Source organism: Manis javanica, chromosome 4 (assembly GCF_040802235.1).
Source record: "Manis javanica isolate MJ-LG chromosome 4, MJ_LKY, whole genome shotgun sequence".
Classification (NCBI taxonomy): domain Eukaryota; kingdom Metazoa; phylum Chordata; class Mammalia; order Pholidota; family Manidae; genus Manis; species Manis javanica.
The window spans coordinates 177,852,482-177,868,560 of record NC_133159.1 but is presented as its reverse complement, the minus strand read 5'-3'; the positions used below and the strand labels follow the sequence as shown (position 1 = coordinate 177,868,560).

Genomic DNA, 16,079 nt, shown 5'->3' with positions numbered 1-16,079 from the left:
AGGGAGGCAGAAGACGGGCTTCTCCTGAGAGAGGGCTCGTGGGCCTTCCGGCCGGGGTCAGCCATGTTTGAGAACGGACTAGGGTAGGTGGTCTGGGTCTCCCTACCAGCCCAGTTTCTGTACTCGTACTGTATTCCTCTGTGAGGAGGAAGAGACGATGCCATGTCCCTCTGTTTATTCCCAAGGGTTCCTCTCTCCGGATGGGATCGGCCATCCCAGGGCTGGTTTAGCCAGCCCTTCCCCTGCTGGCTCGGACCCACTCCTCTGGCCTGACCAGGAGAGCCCCTCTGTTCCACCCTTGCCCTAGGTGTGTGCCAGCTCAGCCTTCCAGGCCCCACGACCAAGAGCCTCTTCCTGTCCAGGGGTGTCTGAGAGGCTGATGGTGAAGGTCCAGGTTGAGTCTGTGAGTCGGGGCGTGTTCTACATCAGTTTCATTCCCCTTCTGCCTCACCTGTGGGCACAAGGGAGCCTCAGAGAGGGATTGGGAGCAGCCTTGTGCCAGCCCAGCCCAAACCTGCTCACCAAGGCAGCTCTAATCCAAGGGAGGGAACAGGTGGCCAGGGACTTGTGCCAGACCTGGGGCTCTTAATTATTGCCGCCTCGTGCCTGGTTTCAGCCAGGCAGGTTCTCCCAAGGTCCGTGAAGCCGGTTACTCCTGGTGCTACCGTGACGGCATAGCCGCCTTACAGCCGCCTTGCGGGTCATCTGTTCAGGCCCTCCACCCTGCACTCGGCAACTTGTGCCCCTCCTGGCCTGAGTGGGGAGCAACCCACCTCCTCCTTCCTGGGGTAGCTCTGGTCATGGGAAGGTGGGGCCTCCTGCTGACCTCGCTCCTCTCACCTTGGTCACTTAGGGTACTTCCACCCCATCTGCCTTACAGTCCCGCAGGACCTGACGGCAGCTGGGGTGCGCCCTCTGCATCTGCTCCTCCACAGGGTGACAGCTCTCCCTCGAACAGGTCCGCCTCTTAGGACGTTATTTGAATCACCCTGAATCTGAATGCCGCCTGCCCTCTCCTGCTTTTGTGCATCGGTCGAGTCAGTTCTTGGAATCTGTTTCTTTTCCGCATTTTACATGAAGATGAGGCGCTGTCTTTCAAGGCTGTCGGGAGGTTGACCATCTGGCAGTACAGGGCAGCAGGCAGCACAGCTCTTGGCATAGGAAGGAACCCAGCACGGCGAGGCCCCTGTGGGTGGGGTCTGGTCGGTGCAGGAGAGTCAAGGCAGCCTTCGGGGGCAGTTGTGTACCCTTGTACTGTCAGTAACCCTCCCCAAACACCTCTTGGGAGGCTCACTGTGTCCCTCATTCCCAGGATTGTCTGGTGTGTGAGGTGTAGCGAGGTGGTGGGGGTGAGCTGGAAGTGAGGAGCTATGTTTTTAAGTGACAATGGGGGTAGCAAGACAGATGGTGGCTGTGTGGAAGATTAACAGGTTTCCTGTTCAAAGTGGGAGGTTCCGGGATTTAGGTCCCCCTAGCTTCTCTTAGGGCCCCCACCAAGGCAGCTTATTTCTGCAAAGGTCTGGATAGCTGTTTTCAAATGTACTGAGAAGTGTAGGGCCCTGGAATGCCACAAGTCATGCACCCCCACCTCCTTCCTTTTATATATGGGAAAACTGAGACCTGGGTAACCCTCCAAGGTCACCCAGTAGGACAGGGTCTGGCCTGCACTCCCCTACTGCCCCATGCTGTCTCCATGCAGGCCTATCTTGGGCAGCCTGCTCTTCGGTGGCAAGGTAAGTCAGCCCAGGAGCAGGCTGCTGAGGGCATCACCTACGTGGTGGGCTCTGCACAGGAACCAGGGCCCCAGAGCCCCCCAGAAGCAGGCGGGCTCTGCACGGTCAGTCCTACCCACATGGTTGAGTCTGGAACACCACCTTTATACGGTACATCACTCATCAGGATGGGGCCACTCCTGCTCTTTGAGAGCCACATGTAACTTTTGACTAAAGGGACAGATCTCGTGTATCTCTCTGTCTCATCAGGTTCGTGGAACTCCTTCCTAGCACAGGACCCCTCTCCCCTGGTCACACTGAACAGACTTCCTCCCACTGGCCAGTGGGGCGGGCTTGCACTAGGAGCGGGGTCCTCTCCCTTGTTTTGGGGCCTCTGGGCATCCCCACTCCTCAAGTTTCCAGGAAGACAGGAGTATGCCCGCGGGCCTCACTCCTGGAGGAGGGAAGGGCGGTGCCTGCTGAAGCCCTGGGGGAGATTTGCCAGGGCTCGGAGGCTCTGCTGCTGCCCCCAACCTCATCTTCACTTGGGCTGGCTTTTTCAGCCTGCTTGGCCCTGTGCCTGCATTGACTAATGTAGCCATCAGAGGTTCCTTAAAAGTGGAAGCAGGCAGAGGGTGAGTGGCACGGGGAGGCTTTTCACTCATGTTCCCACGCCCAAAGACCCAGGGAGGGATTGCAGAGGGGCACCTCCACTTGTGAGTGAGGTGTCATGGACACCCTGGGGCGGCCCAAGAGGAGGAAGGTTGGGCTAAGGCCGAACTGCTCTGTGGGAAGGGCAGGGTTTTGTGCATCAGAGGATTCAGCTCTAAAGTCAGCCATCCTCTGGCGGTGATGAAGTCAGGGAGCTGTAGGCTCATGGCCAGAGGACCTGTGAACAGACACTGTTCTGCCCCAGAGGTCAGGGAAGAGCCCCCTTTGCTTTTCAGTTGATGTTCTGTCATTTCTAGCTTGGGCTGGAATAGATGAACCTTAGCCAGGACCGTAGGGGAGCCGTAGGGCCCCCTTCTAGAGGGAGGAGGCACGTTCCAGCAGGCCCCAGGCAGTCTTCCGGCGCGCTATTTAAAGCAAGGCCAATGGGGTGCCGGACACCTGGTGCCTGATATAACCAGTAGTCGTCAGGTGACCATGTGACATGTGCCCCAGCCATGGCTCTGGAGGGAGCTCTAAGTATTCCTAGTTGTGGCCTGGGGAAGGTGGGTGCCCTGGGCTGGCTGCTGCTTGTCCCTCTTACCCTCCCAAATTCAGAGGGAAGAAGGCAGGAAGCCCGAAGGGGCTACTGATAATTCTCTGTATTTTTCCAGTCTTTCTATCTCCACCAAACTCCCTCCAAAACTGTACTTCCTGCCCGTGAGGCATGAAAGCCAGAGTCCCTCCCACCCCTGTACCCTGTAGTGCCTTGGTTAGAGGAAGCCAGAGCAAGTGTGGCTTCCCCGGGCCCTGGGGAGAGAGAGCATTAGCTGCCGGCGTGGCCCTCATGGAGCCTTTAGCGGGTGCTCCCCGGCTGGGGCGGCAGCCAGCGCCAGTGAAGAGTGAGTGGGGCCCAGGAAGGCTGGCAGATGGGAGGGACTAGAAAACATTCCATGTGTGGCATCTCCTGGCACAGAAAACCTTGTGACAGAGCAGGCAGGCATCCTGCAGGCCAGACAGCTGCCCCTTGGTTCCCTGTTTCCTCTTTGCAAAACTGACACCCCCACTGCAGACACGCCTTGTGGAAGAGAGCGGCAGCCAGCGGGTGTGTTTGAGACCGATAAGCACAGAGTGTCAGTGGCTCAGGGCCCCAAGGGCTTCTTGTTTGGCCGTTATTTTGTCTTGGTGGGTTTCAGCCACCCCTGCCCCACAGGGCTTTGTTTTGTTTGAGAGGGAGGTTTGTGGTGTCCGGAGCCCTGACCAGCAAGGCAGAGATACCTACTGCTCGCAGCACTGAGCCTTCAGACCGCGCCCCTTTCTGCCTGGGCTCCGGCTTGCCCGAGGCCGTAGGCGCTGGAACCTCAGGCACTCCTGCTTCCCCAGCCCTGTGACTTTCCAGGAGGAGGCCCTTCTGCTGCTGGTGATTGTTCCTGCAGCCTCAGAAGCTGGGCATCACCCTTCTGTCCCAGGTCAGGGACCGTGTTCAGGGAACCGTATGCACCTGTGTCTTGTGGGGGCAGGGGGGCCATTTTACAGACAGGAGCTGGCTGGGGGAGCCATGGGCTCACCACTGCGCCTCCCCCTTGCCTGGCACAGCACAGCATCTGTCCCTTCTCTGCCATGTGTTGTCCATTGCAGCAGGACGTTTAGTCTCCCCAGCCACTAACCCAGGCCAAATTCCACAGCCTCTGCCCAGCCAAGAACCCTTGGACTGATCCTTGGTTTCTACTTTTTCCTGGATTGTTTTTCTTTCTAAGTAGATACTAGCTTGTTTACTTTAGGGAAAACATCTGGTTGGGGAGGGAGACTAACCCTGGTGCAAGGACAGGGAGGCAGGAGCAGGCAGCCAGCCATGGTTAACAGGGTGCTGCCCAAAGAGCCATTAGGGGGGCAGTGTTACAGCCACACAGCAGAAGGCCAGATTGCCCAGGCGGCCCCTCCTCCTGCCTCAGTGCCCCCATTGCTGCCTCTTCCCCATTCCATGCTGGGTTCAGAGGCAGCCCCTCACACTTGCCCTGAATGGGGCAGCATTCAGGGAGATTTGGGGGCTCCTGGGGATCTAAGTGGGCCTAGCCTTGAGCTGAGAACACATGGCAGTGAGTGGGCCAAGACTCCCCCAGGAAGTGACAGCTGCTGCTCTTGTCCAGGACACAGGCGGGCAGAGCTGCCACAGGTCCTGGGTTATGCACTGGCTGGGCAGACCCTGCCCTGAGCCTTCTTGGCTGGGAAGGAGCAGGTAAGGGGGGGCTCTGCCTTGATCCTGGGATCAAGGGGGACCTCAGTGGGGAGGTGACAGTTCTCTTGCAAGCCAAGATAGCCAAATCCCTGTTTAAGCCCCCTGAATAGAAAAAGCTTAAACTGACTTGCAGAGTAGGCAGCCTGTCTGGGCCACTCCGCCCAGCAGTCTCAGGGGCGGAGGGGGGTGCCACGGTGAGCAGAGGGCTGCAGCCTTGGCCTGTGCCTCCCAGTGCTGGGTCCTGGCAAAAGAAAGGAGAGCCCAGGTTTGAACAGGAGGCTGCCCAGAGACCATGACCATGTGTGTCCCCCACGAGCTCCCTCTACATGTCATGGTAGATTGTAACCCTCCACGCATAGGGCAGGGGACCCTGGCCACTCCCTTCCCCGATCCGCAGCCAGCACCACTCACCTACTCAGGTATTGGGGCTTAGGGGCAACCGCAGGTGCTGGGGAGCGCAGTAGCCTTCATGAGGTCTGGCTGGCACCTCTTGGTCTCCTCAAATGCCTCTTCCCTGACCCACTGCTGTTCCGTGGGCACCTCTCCTCACTGTGAACGGAGCTCCTGACTGCTGACAGCCAGCTGCTGTCTGGGCCTCAGCTTTTTTGTTGTTGGTCGTCCTGGAGATCCAAGTGTCAAATAACAAGGGCTGGCCACTGGAGGGGGAGCCAGTGCCGCCCTGGCCCCGCCAGGCGAGGGAACCCTGCCAGGACCTGGTCCTCTCCAGATTCCTGCTGGGCCCCCTGCCCCCAGGAGGGCTGCCGGCCGGCTCCCTCTCTTCTGGTCCCTCCTCTTCCTCGCCTCTCCCTCCTGGCAGGCGGGTGCTAAGCCGCTGTGGGTTGGGCCTGGGCTGTGAGCTGATGAAAGAGGAGGTCTGCTCTCCTGTTCCCTGGCAAAGATGACCCCTGGGAGGTTCCACCTGAGCAGTGGAGTGGGGAGGCGGCAGGGAGGCCCCGCGGCACTCCCAGCTCTTTGGCTCTGCACCCCACCCTGTCCCCTGACCACTCCAGCCCGTCCCTCAGGCGGCTTCCTGGCTGGTCCCTCCTTCTGGCCTCTCCTAGGAAATAGTGGCAGAGCTGCCAGACCACCCAAGCAGCCATCCCCTTGGGGAGGCATCTGGGGGAAGATCTGGGGAGTCTGGAGTGCCTCGGGTGTGGCCTGTGCTTGGCCCGCTTGCCTCGGGTAGGAGAGAGGACGCTGCTAATCTCGTTCTTGCCTCCACACTCCTGGCCTGGCAGTCAGGGATGGGCTCTGGAGCCCCGTGGCCGGTGGGGCCCTTTGACATTTTGCTGGTTGTGCCACCCCAGCAGACCGGGCTGTGCCCGGAGCAGGACAGGAGCCGACCCCAGCCCGCATCTGTGAGCTGTCAATGGAGTCCTTTGAGTGTGAGCACAAAACCCCAGTGAGTCAGGGCTTGGGGGAGGGCAGGGGGAAGGAAGCCAACCTTGTGGCCACACCGCTTGGCTGCCAGAGCCTCCCAGAATCCAGACAGACGGCCACTGTGCCGAAGCACAGACTGAAGCGACCGAATGAGAGCACGTAGATTTGAGGAGCCGTGGGGACAGCGCCCTCTAGTGGCCACTGCAACTTCCTTGCTGTCTGGCTTTCAGAGCTGCTTTCCTCACTCAGCTGTCAAGCAACCAGGCTGTGCTTCCTATGGGCTGTGTAGCAGTCGGCTCTTCCCTGGAGCATGGCCCTTAGGGGCTCAGCTTCTCCTGGGCTCCTTGCAGCCTCAGGCAGTGCTCACCTTGAGAGGAGTTCTGGTTAGAGCCCTGACGCCCGCTGTTCTTGTCCCTGGGATGTGGTGCCTGGGCGGCCCTGCCTCTGCTCAGGCATCTCCTCTTGGGCTCCCCTGCCCCATGCCACATTCCTGTGGCAGAACTGGCCATCTGTACAGGTCCTGATAGAGCTACAGCCCTTCCTGGGGCCTCTGCATCTGCCCCAACTGTGCCCCCAGCCTAGGGGATCACAGGAGAGACAGCTGGAGGCTGGCACCCCCAAGGGGCGTGTCAGGTTCAAGGCAGTGGAAGACTGGCCAAGGCTGCATGTCCCTGATGCCCTCACCAGGGGCTGGCATGTGATAACAGTCTCAGGGCTACTGTTCCTGCGCTCTGGCAGTCCCCAGCCCCTAGCTGTGTATCCGGGGCTGGTCAGAGGCTTGTTGGGGAAAATGAGGAAGAACTCGCCGAGAGGTGGAAGGAGAGTGCTGCCCCCTGCTGTGCCTGCCCTCTCCCACCCCCAGGAAAGGGTGAGCAGCAATAATAAGAGCCCTTTGTGGGTACCAGACACTGTGCAGAGCACCTCGGAGTCCTCTCACCCAGCCCTTCTACACTACAGCCCTAGGGGCCAGCACGCTCATACTGTTTTACAGGCAAGAGCGAGTAGCCTCTGTAAAGTCAAGTGCTTTCTCAGAGTCAGCATCTGCCTCGCCTTAGCAGAGGAGCCTTAGCTCCTCCCAGGACACCCCTGTGCCAGAGGACGGGGGTGCAGGAGGCCAGGGCCCATGGGAGGATCACTGAGAAGCAGGACAGAATGGGGGTCACAGCCTGGCACCTCTGGCGTCTCCCAGGTGTTATGTGACCTTGAGAAAAACCCCTCACCTCACTGTCCTCATCTGTAAAATGGGCAGCCAAACAATGCCTGTGAGGCTTGTATAAGCTGAGGAGTGTGAGGTGCCTAGTACAGTACCTGACACGTTTAGGCCTTGGGGGAACACATGCTGGCCGGCCTGGGTCCCTCACCCCTTGCCTCTGCCGCACTGCTTGCTCAGGTGCCGCCATGCTGCCATTGCGAAGTACTTTGGGGATGCGCCCCCCACCTGCACCAAAGGTTGTGACCACTGCCAGAACCCAGCGGCCGTGCGGAAGCAGCTGGACACCTTGGAGCACGAAAGCAGCTGGAGCAGGACCTGCATTAGGCCCTCCCAGGGGAACGGCTTTGACCCTGAGCTGTATGAGGGAGGCCGCAGGGGCTATGGGGGCTTCAGCAGGTGAGGGGCCATGAAGCTAGGGGCTCCCAACCCCCTGAAAATAGCCTGGCATTCTCCCCCTGGTGCCAAGGCCAGACCTGGTGCCACAGCTCACCCCCTGGCCTGGAGGCTATACTGGGGCCAGGGCCTTGGTGTTGACCTGAGCCACCGTGGCATCAGGGACATCATTGCCCCAGCAGAGGCTTGAGAAGGCCGGGTTGCTCATGCCCAGCATCTCCCCTAGGTACGACGAAGGTTCTGGTGGCAGCGGGGACGAGGGCAGAGACGAGGCCCACAAGCGGGAGTGGAATCTCTTCTACCAGAAGCAGATGAGTCTACGCAAGGTGAAGGGGGTGGGCTCCCAGTTGTCCTCCTCCCTCCCCGCCCCCATGCTCCTCTAAGCTCCCTCCCTGGTGCTGGACAGGAAACTGTCCTGCAGCAGGGGCAGGATACCTCATGGGCCTTCCATGTTGTATTCCAGGGCAAAGAACCCAAGATAGAAGAATTTGTACCCCCAGGTCAGTACAGATTATCCCTGGGGGCTTGGGGGCAGTCCCCAGGGTAGTGACGAAGGATGGCTTGGAGGGGTTGCATAGGTCAGAGAGTGGAAGGGCCCATCCCTCCTCCCCTCAGATGAGGACTGTCCCCTGAAAGAAGCTTCTAGCAGGAAGATCCCCAGGCTCACTGTGAAGGTAAGAGGTGGGCAATCCCTCACACCCGCCTCTCAGGCTCCCCGCCCGACACTGAGGCTGGTGTGACCGACTTCCCTCCCCTGTGCAGGCCCGTGAGCACTGCCTAGGGCTTCTGGAAGAGGCTCTGAGCGGTAACCATCAGGCCACGGGTACCACCGACGGGTGAGTGTCCCAGGTCATGGGGCTGAGGAGGCTTCCCAAGCTCCTGGTCCTTTGTAGACGGCAGGAATCCTCACTCACCTGGCTTGTGTGGGCACCCCGCTCCCCAGCTGGTGACCCATCCTACCCCCAGGGGGTGCAGGTCCCCACAGCCTCTCCAGGAGGCAGGCTCAGCCATGACTGAGGGGCTGCCGGGGGCTGCTGAAGGACAGCAGGCCGCAGGGCACCCAGAGTCCGGGGCGGAATCCCTGTGCCCAAGGCCCTGCCCACCAGGCCTGCAGTCAACACCCAACAAGAGCTCCACAGGAAGAGGACTCTGGCCCAGCTCATGCCTGGTGCTCGTTCCTACCCGCAGACCTGCCCTCCAGGCCAAGGCTGTGGAGCTGGAACACGAGATGTTCCGAAACGCCAAGGCGGCCAACCTGTACAAGGCCAGCGTGCTGAAGAAGGTGGGCCGGGTGGGGGCGGGCGGGGCACGCTGTGGCTGGGGTGGGAGAGGCAGCCCCTGCACACTCCGGGCTGCCTGCCCGCCCCGTGGCCCAGAATGTGCCCTCTATCCACTCCTTACCAGGGGGCCACTTAAGCAGGGGGACCCCAACTTCCCTCCTTTGCCAGCTGGTGGTATTTCCAGCCAACCCCACGAGGACTACAACTTGTCCAGTGTCCAGTTGCCTGCAGCCATGGGCCACAGAAGTCCACTCAGGGAAAGCCTGGGTTGGGGGCTTTCAGGAGCTAGGGGTGCCACGTCATCCCCACCTGTCTCTGCCTCAGGTGGCTGAGATTCACAGAGCGTCCAAGGATGGGCAGCTGTATGAAGGGGCGTACGGTGCCAAGAGCTGCAGCCCCCAGGCCCAGCCCCCAGAGCCCACAGAGTACGACATCCGGCCAGCCTCCCAGGTGTACTCGGTGAGCAGTGACCTGGTGTCCCCTCCAAAGCTGGGTTGCAGAAAAGCACCACTTCCCTGTGCCCCCAGCTAAGGCATAGCCTTGTGCCCTCTACTGGCATCACACCCTGGCCCCAGGGCACCCCTGCTCTGCCAGCTGCCCCTCTGTAGCCCCCACAGCCCTCCTCCCATCAGCCTAACTTCCCCCAGTCTCCTGCTGGCTTTTCCCTCCTCCACTCCCAAGAGCCCCACCAGCACAGCCATGCCCGGACCAGCCAGGGACGGCCTTCAAGAGGGCCCGGTGGTCAGAACCCTCTCCTCCTCAGCTCAAACCCAAGCGAGTGGGAGCTGGTTTCCCCAAAGGCTCCGGCCCATTCCAGACGGCCACTGAGCTCATGGAGAAAATGGGGACTGAGGAGCAAGCCCCACAGCCCGTATGGGCAGGCGAGCAGAAGCCCCCCAACCAGCCCTGTGGCCTCCAGGGCGAGGACAGGGGTGAGCCCCTGCCTGGGCCCAGAGGAGAGGCCCCTGGAAGCAGTGCTCACTGTGGGGTGTCCTCCCCTGAGGAGAAGGCAAAAGGTCCCTCTAGGGGAAGCCCCGTTGCCCAGGCCCGGGCCAAGAAGCAGCAGCAGCTCCTGGCCACAGCGGCCCTCAAGGATTCTCAGAACATCGCCCGCTTCTTCTGCCGAGGGGCTGAGCGCCCGCCTCCCCGCCTGTCAGCTGCCACAGAAAAGCACACGGGAGAGGTGGATGTGTCCCTGGATTCTTCGGCGGCTCCCCCTCAGACTGAGAAGTGCTCCAGGGAGGGGCTGAGGTGAGGGCACCGTATGCCCAGGTCCCCTGGAATCCCCGCTGGCAACACCTCTGAAGCGGGTGGGTGCCTCAGGCGGATGGAGGCCGCTGGGCCGAGGGCACAGCTGGTCCCTGGAGCCCTGATGCCTGCTCTGCCCTCTGAACAGGGCCTGCTCACTCCAAGACCAGGGGCCCCCTGAGGGTCAGCCTACCCCCACAGAGGAGACACGGCAGGGCAAGCGACCCAGGCCCCCGCAGGTACTGGCCGGGACCAGGCCGCAGTGAGAGGGAGGTGGCGGGGACCAGCTGTACCTGCTCTGCTCTACACTCGGGGTCTGGGCAAGATCGTCCCAGGGGCAGATGGGCTGGGCTGGAGGGAGCCAGGGGGTGCTGTGGCCCAGGCTTCCAGAGGATGGGAGGGAGGGCCAGTGAGAGGGAGCCCGAGAATGACCCTGCACTGTGGTCCTGCACAGGAGAACCCCGAGAGCTGCGCGCAGAAGAGGCCTTGCTCTTCAGCCGACGTCTCCGTCTTAGTCAAGGCCAAAGACAGTAGTATCTCAGCCGGTGATCAGGGCACCTGGGAACCCATGGCTCAGAGCTCCTGCCAGCTCCCAGCTCCTGGCGTCTCCCTGAAGGAGGCTGCAAATGTTGTGGTCAAGTGCCTGACCCCTTTCTATAAGGAGGGCAAGTTTGCCTCCAAGGTAGGATAGGAGGGTGGGTGTGCCCTCCCCTGCTCCTGGCCAGTGGGTACGGTGTGGGTGGGGTGGGGGCAGGGAATGTGGACCGCAGGACGCAGGGAGGAAGCAGCCTAGCCAGAGGCTGCCTTGGTCTTGGGTCAGGCTGTGGGTCGTGGGTGGCTCGGGGAGCAGGGCCGGGCTCTGTGCTCTCTGCTCCTCTACCCTTTGCCTCCCAGGAATTGTTCAAAGCCTTTGCCCGCCACCTCTCGCACTCCCTGACTCAGAAGAGCTCTCCTGGTGGGAGTGGTGAGTGCCTGCATCACTGGGCCAGGAGGCACGTGGGGAGCACTGCAGGGGGGAGCCCGGCCCTCACTCTCCCCACCCTGACCCTGTAGTGAAGGAAGAGGCCCAGAATCTCATCAAGCAGTTTTTCCATGGCCGGGCTTGGTGCGAGAGTGAAGCTGACTGGCGTGGGCTGTGTGACCCCCAGAGGTGACGACTGCCACCCACCGGGGCCGCCATCCTCCCTGGACTCTGCCGTGGGCCCCCCTGGGCCTTGCCCTGGCATGGGGAAGGTGGACAGGCCTGCTGCCACCAGGCATCAGCTTTTCTCAGGTCTTCACCCTGCCGGCCACACCTTGCTTTAGAGATGGCTCTGGATGCCTCCCAGATCAAGGTCAGAGGCCAGAGGCCAGCCTGTCTTTCTCCTCCTTGCAAGGCCTGAGGTCTTCCTTCTCCTAGCCTCCCTGCCTCTCCTGGGCCTCATGGCTGGGTTTTCTGGGCCAGGTCCCCAGATTAGGAGGTGGCAGCAAGAAGGAACAGTCCCTCCACCTCTTGTACTTAACTAGCTGAAAACTGGGGGCGAGGCCTGCATGTCCAAGGCACTGGGGTCTCTTCAGGAATAGCCCCGCCAACCTTGGGTCTCCCGCCCACTACCCCTGTCCTTGTGATGCCAGCCTTCAGCCTGGCCCACATGCAGAGCTCGTGGGAAGGGGGGCAGCAGCCAGGTCCTGCTCCCTGCTCGGCTCCTGTAAGAAAGCCAGGCTGGATGGAGACATTTATCAGAGGAATAAAGCCCTGTTTGTACTGACACACACGCACGTGCAGCCCTTTTCTCGGGAGTTTTATTCCCTCAGCACCTGCTGATGTAGAGCTGGGGCCTGGGGCCAGGTGGGCATCTCCTCCAGACTGAGCAACATCAATGCCCAGCTGAGTTCCTGCAGCCCCCTCCCCGGCCCAGGCCCGCCTCCCAGTCTTGCCACTCTTCCAGTTGATGTCACTGCAGCAGCCCCGTGTATCATCATCTCAGGTTCCAGAACAGCCAGGCAGTGAAGTCCCAACCAAAATGGCACGACAGCCCCAAGAGAGACCTTCCTGGTGGTCTTGGGCCAGAGAGGGGCCCCTTCCTCCTCCGCCCATCCGCTCCTCCCCTTGGACGCTGCCGGCCACTAAGTGGAAGCACTGCTGCTCTCCAGCAGGAAGGCGATCGTGCTCTTCAGCTCCTGGGCCTGCGGGCACAGGCCTGCTGAGGGCGGGGCTTCCGCACCGCCGGGCTCCAAGCACCTGGGGCCTGGGGGAGGCACTCGCCATCTTCCCAGGCTGGCCAGGGGCCCCTGCCACTCACCTGCGGCAGCTCAAACCAGATGGTTCGAGGGTTCTCCGCGGAGCCGTAGTTGAGTTCCAGGCCAGGAGGCCCCTCTGCCTCCCGGGGGCTCAGCAGGTGGAGCCGCTGCAGGTCCCTCAGGGCGATGGAGCAGTACAGTCTCTGGGGGCAGGAAAGACAGCAGAGCTTGGCCCCTCTTGGGAGGGGAGGGGTCCGTGTGGGTGGCGGGAGAGGAGTGGCCCGAGGGTGCCCAGGCGGCATGGAGGCAGGAGCCCGGCCCACCTGGGAGCTGGGGTCCATGATGACCAGCTGCTGGCGGTTCAGCCCCAAGAGGACAGGGCCTGGCAGAGCCAACTCGCTCACCCGGAGCACCACGTAGACCGTGTAGCCGAAGAGGGGCAGCTGGCTGATGGTCTCTGGGAAGGGAGGGGTTGGGACAGGAGTTCTGGTCACTGGGGACCTGGGTCCTGCCCAGCCCGGCCCCCACCTTCACCCTTTCCTGTGGCCCCAGGCTCACTGATGAAGCCGATCTGCGCGTCCTTGGGGCTGTGTCCTCGCAGCTGCCTCAGCTCCTGGCCTGTCAGGTTCTTGATGGTGGCCAGGTTCACCTGCCAGGGCAGCGACTTTGGCAAGTAATCCAGCAGGTCTTGCCTAGGACACAGCCTGGTCAGTCAAGGTTGGGTACACAGCAGGTGCTAAGTAAACGAACCAGTAGCTACTGTGGGTGAGATTGGGGATCCAGACACATGAATGACAAGTGGCCCCTGCCCTTGAGGGTCTTGGGAGGACAGGTGTACACAGCCTCCACTGCTCTAGGCCCATCTGGGTAGGACCGTGAAGTGTATAGGTCAAGTGGCCTTGACCTGGGCTGGGGTGTTGGGGGCGATGGCAGACTGAAGGAGAGGCCCTTGAAGTGGGCCTTGGCATCAGGAGGGACAAGACAAGAGGCATGGGGGGAGGTGTAGGGGCTGTGCTCCCACTCACTCTGAGGGGGGCCCCTCCTGGGCCTTGCTGAGATGCTGCAGGGCAGCCAGCCTGGCAAGTTGGGCTTCCTCTAGGGTGCTGACCACCAGCTTCCCCTGCAGGTAGTCCCTCAGCACCTGGGAGAGGAGCACAGTGAGCAGCTGTGTCCCAAAGCCCCCTGGTTGGTGGCTCCTGTGGTCAAACCCCGTCCTGCCACCATCCCTTCTCTTTGATGGGGAGGGATGCTGGAAGGTTGCCCGCCCAGGCAGGGACTCGCCCTCAAACTGCAACCGGCGCTCAAACCACCAGCGGCAGAGCAGCCCAGGGCTGGTGGGGAGCTGACCTGGCTGTAGTGGGTGCTGATGTAAGTGGGATTATCGAAGTGCAGCTGTGTCTCCCAGCCAAGCCTCCGGCTGTGCAGGCTCACATCCTGATCCAGCACGCTGTTGAGGTACTCTTGGGGCCACAGGGGCCGCACCAGACCGCCTGCATGGGGAGCTCAGGTCCACAGCCTGCCCCAGTGCCGTGGGCACAGGTGGGCCTGCCAGGTGAGCTGCCTCCCTGAATCCTGCCTAGCCACCCTTCCTCCCCAGGCTAGACAATTCACCTTCCCTCTTGATGAGGAAGAGGGCAAATTCCTGTACTTCCTGGGGGTCCATGATGCCCATGTGCCGGCACAGCTCCTCCAGCACTTCTGCTGCCACCTGGGCATGTGGACAGGGCCGTGACGGGGGGAGAGAGGATAGGGTACCCCCAGGACTGATGCCCACAGCTTCCCATCCACTCCCCAGCACCTCCTTGGTAGCCCCAGTCTCACCGTGAAAGTCCGGATATTGGTCTTGTAATCCACACCCCCAGGCATGTGAATTTGAAGCAGGTGGACCGGCTTCCCTTTCTGTCAAGGCAAGTTGCAGGGTCAGTCCACCAGTGGACAGAGGCCCCAGCTGCCTCCCATCAGGGAGCCCCAAGATGCCCAGTCGCCTGTGCCCCCAGTACCAGGAGAGCCTGCATTTCACCAGGGGAGGGCAGCCGCTGACGTCCCCCGTATTTGACCGTGCACTGGAGGTGCTCCTGGCTGCTCTGGGCCAGTTCTGCAGAGAGGAGCCACACTGGGGTCATGAGCATCTCCAAACCCCTTCCCAAGGAGCCAAGACCCCAAGGTGGAAACCCCTCCCGCAGGCACCTTGGCTTGGGCCTGAGTCCTGCAGAAACTTGGTCACATAGGGCATCAGCGTGGTTGACGGTGGGAAGGAGCCAGTGAGGAGGCTGAGGAAGGTCCAGCCTCGAGCACAGAGTTCCCTGCAGGTCAGCGAGCTTGGGGTCCAGGCTGGCCGGACCATGGCACTGGGCTGCCCTCTGCCCCTCCCCACCAGTCCCCTACACTCACGGCCGGGGGTGCCCCGTGACCTGCTTGATGACCTGGCAGTAAATCTCATCCCGGAGTTTCTCCTCCCGGCACAGCTGTGGGGACAGGAAGGGCAGGTGGGCAGGGGCAGAGCTGCAGTGCAGTGCACTGGGGAACAGTGAGGGGTCTGAAGTCAGAAAACCTGCTAACAGTTGGGGACCAAGTCAAGGTGACAGCCCAATCAATGGTCACCTTTTGGTCTTTGTCTTAGTTTAACAGCATTTGCACAACTGGTCACAAAATCACTGTCTTCACCTCTTGCAGGCTGTGCTTGGCCCTGTCCTCTTTCTCTGTTCCCTGTCTTAGTCACCCCCACTGGCTCCCCTTATCTCCTTGATCTCTGCATGCCATCTCTCACCTGGGATCATTGCAATAACGTCTTTTTGTCTTTACACCCCCCCAGAGTGGCAAACAGCAGCCAGAGCATCCCTGGAAAATGTAAGCCAGGTCTCTTCAGAACCCTTGAGTGGTTGCCCATCTCTCAAAAAATCAGAGTCCTGACAGCCTATAATGCCTGCTGTGACCTGGACCCACTGTCCCTACCGGGCCTCACCCTCCACTCTCCCTGGGCATCTGGGCTCCAGCCACGCTGGCCTTGGTGGTGCTGAGCTCAGCCTCTCATTGGGATTGTCCCCCGCCCGTCTCTCCACCCATGTGCACTGCCCCAGCGCACGTGTGCCTCACTCCCCGGCTTCGGATCTCTTCCCCAGCATCACCTTGTCACCAAGCCCTCTGCACTATAGCCCCTCCCCCTGCTCTGTCATCCCCCACAGTGCTTTTCACACACTGCGCCACGGTTTACTGTCTGTCTTCTCTGACTGGATTGTAAGCTTTGCGGGGATTTAGCCTGCTTGGTTCACTGCCGTGCCCCCAGCAGGGAGCAGGTGCTCAGTAAATACTTTTGGGTAATTTGAGTGAATAGTGACCAAGGGACGGGGATCCCATTCAGGCCCAGCAAGAGGCCAGGGCCGCTCCCTCAGGGCCCCCAGCATCTCCCTGCAGCTTCCAGCATATGCAGCTCTGGCTCACCTTCAGCAGCATATACAGGAGATCTATCTCGTCCTTGCCCCGGGGCTTAGACTGGTCCCCCATAAATTGCATCAGAGCTGCAGGTAGGATGAGAAACATGGTGAGCTGGGCTGGGGGCCTGGCTCTGACTCATGTGGTCACCACACAGGGCCTTCCCCTGCCATCTCTCCTTGCTCTCAAAATGCATGTGAGCCAGACAGAGTGGCATCTCAGCTTTTCTGATGAGGAAGCAACTGGAGAGAGTCTGTGGGCACCCTCGGCTACACACAGTGCCTAGCCAGCCGGACCCACTGCTGCTTTCCAGCCCTGAC

The 16,079-nt window shown here is 61.1% G+C and overlaps 2 protein-coding genes across 9 annotated transcripts in view; one reads left to right on the top strand and one right to left on the bottom strand.

Moving 5' to 3' along the window:
• The window catches only part of RECQL5 (RecQ like helicase 5), a 30,978-nt gene extending 19,118 nt beyond the window's left edge, over window positions 1-11,860 (top strand). The window contains exons 9-20 of one of the 2 annotated variants that reach the window (XM_017666129.3): window positions 7,367-7,585; window positions 7,809-7,908; window positions 8,046-8,082; window positions 8,198-8,256; window positions 8,345-8,418; window positions 8,771-8,864; window positions 9,187-9,321; window positions 9,626-10,113; window positions 10,259-10,349; window positions 10,565-10,792; window positions 11,005-11,074; window positions 11,164-11,860. In XM_017666129.3, the coding sequence (XP_017521618.3) occupies window positions 7,367-7,585; window positions 7,809-7,908; window positions 8,046-8,082; window positions 8,198-8,256; window positions 8,345-8,418; window positions 8,771-8,864; window positions 9,187-9,321; window positions 9,626-10,113; window positions 10,259-10,349; window positions 10,565-10,792; window positions 11,005-11,074; window positions 11,164-11,264 (1,696 nt within the window). In that variant the 3' untranslated portion in view covers window positions 11,265-11,860. The remainder of the gene's footprint in view (window positions 1-7,366; window positions 7,586-7,808; window positions 7,909-8,045; window positions 8,083-8,197; window positions 8,257-8,344; window positions 8,419-8,770; window positions 8,865-9,186; window positions 9,322-9,625; window positions 10,114-10,258; window positions 10,350-10,564; window positions 10,793-11,004; window positions 11,075-11,163) is intronic. The other variant, XM_017666130.3, reaches the window with a different exon arrangement.
• A 15-nt stretch (window positions 11,861-11,875) lies between these two features.
• MYO15B (myosin XVB) overlaps window positions 11,876-16,079 on the bottom strand; it is a 31,321-nt gene continuing 27,117 nt past the window's right edge. For 6 of the 7 annotated variants that reach the window (XM_073235919.1, XM_073235920.1, XM_073235922.1 and 3 more), the window contains 12 exons: window positions 15,769-15,845; window positions 14,722-14,795; window positions 14,518-14,633; window positions 14,331-14,425; window positions 14,152-14,229; window positions 13,942-14,038; window positions 13,678-13,820; window positions 13,356-13,471; window positions 12,889-13,022; window positions 12,654-12,787; window positions 12,393-12,533; window positions 11,876-12,276 (listed from right to left, as the gene is read on the bottom strand). In XM_073235919.1, coding sequence (XP_073092020.1) covers window positions 12,217-12,276; window positions 12,393-12,533; window positions 12,654-12,787; window positions 12,889-13,022; window positions 13,356-13,471; window positions 13,678-13,820; window positions 13,942-14,038; window positions 14,152-14,229; window positions 14,331-14,425; window positions 14,518-14,633; window positions 14,722-14,795; window positions 15,769-15,845 — 1,265 coding nt within the window. In that variant the 3' untranslated portion in view covers window positions 11,876-12,216. Of the gene's footprint in view, window positions 12,277-12,392; window positions 12,534-12,653; window positions 12,788-12,888; window positions 13,023-13,355; window positions 13,472-13,677; window positions 13,821-13,941; window positions 14,039-14,151; window positions 14,230-14,330; window positions 14,426-14,517; window positions 14,634-14,721; window positions 14,796-15,768; window positions 15,846-16,079 lie in introns of those variants that run through there. The other variant, XR_012130873.1, reaches the window with a different exon arrangement.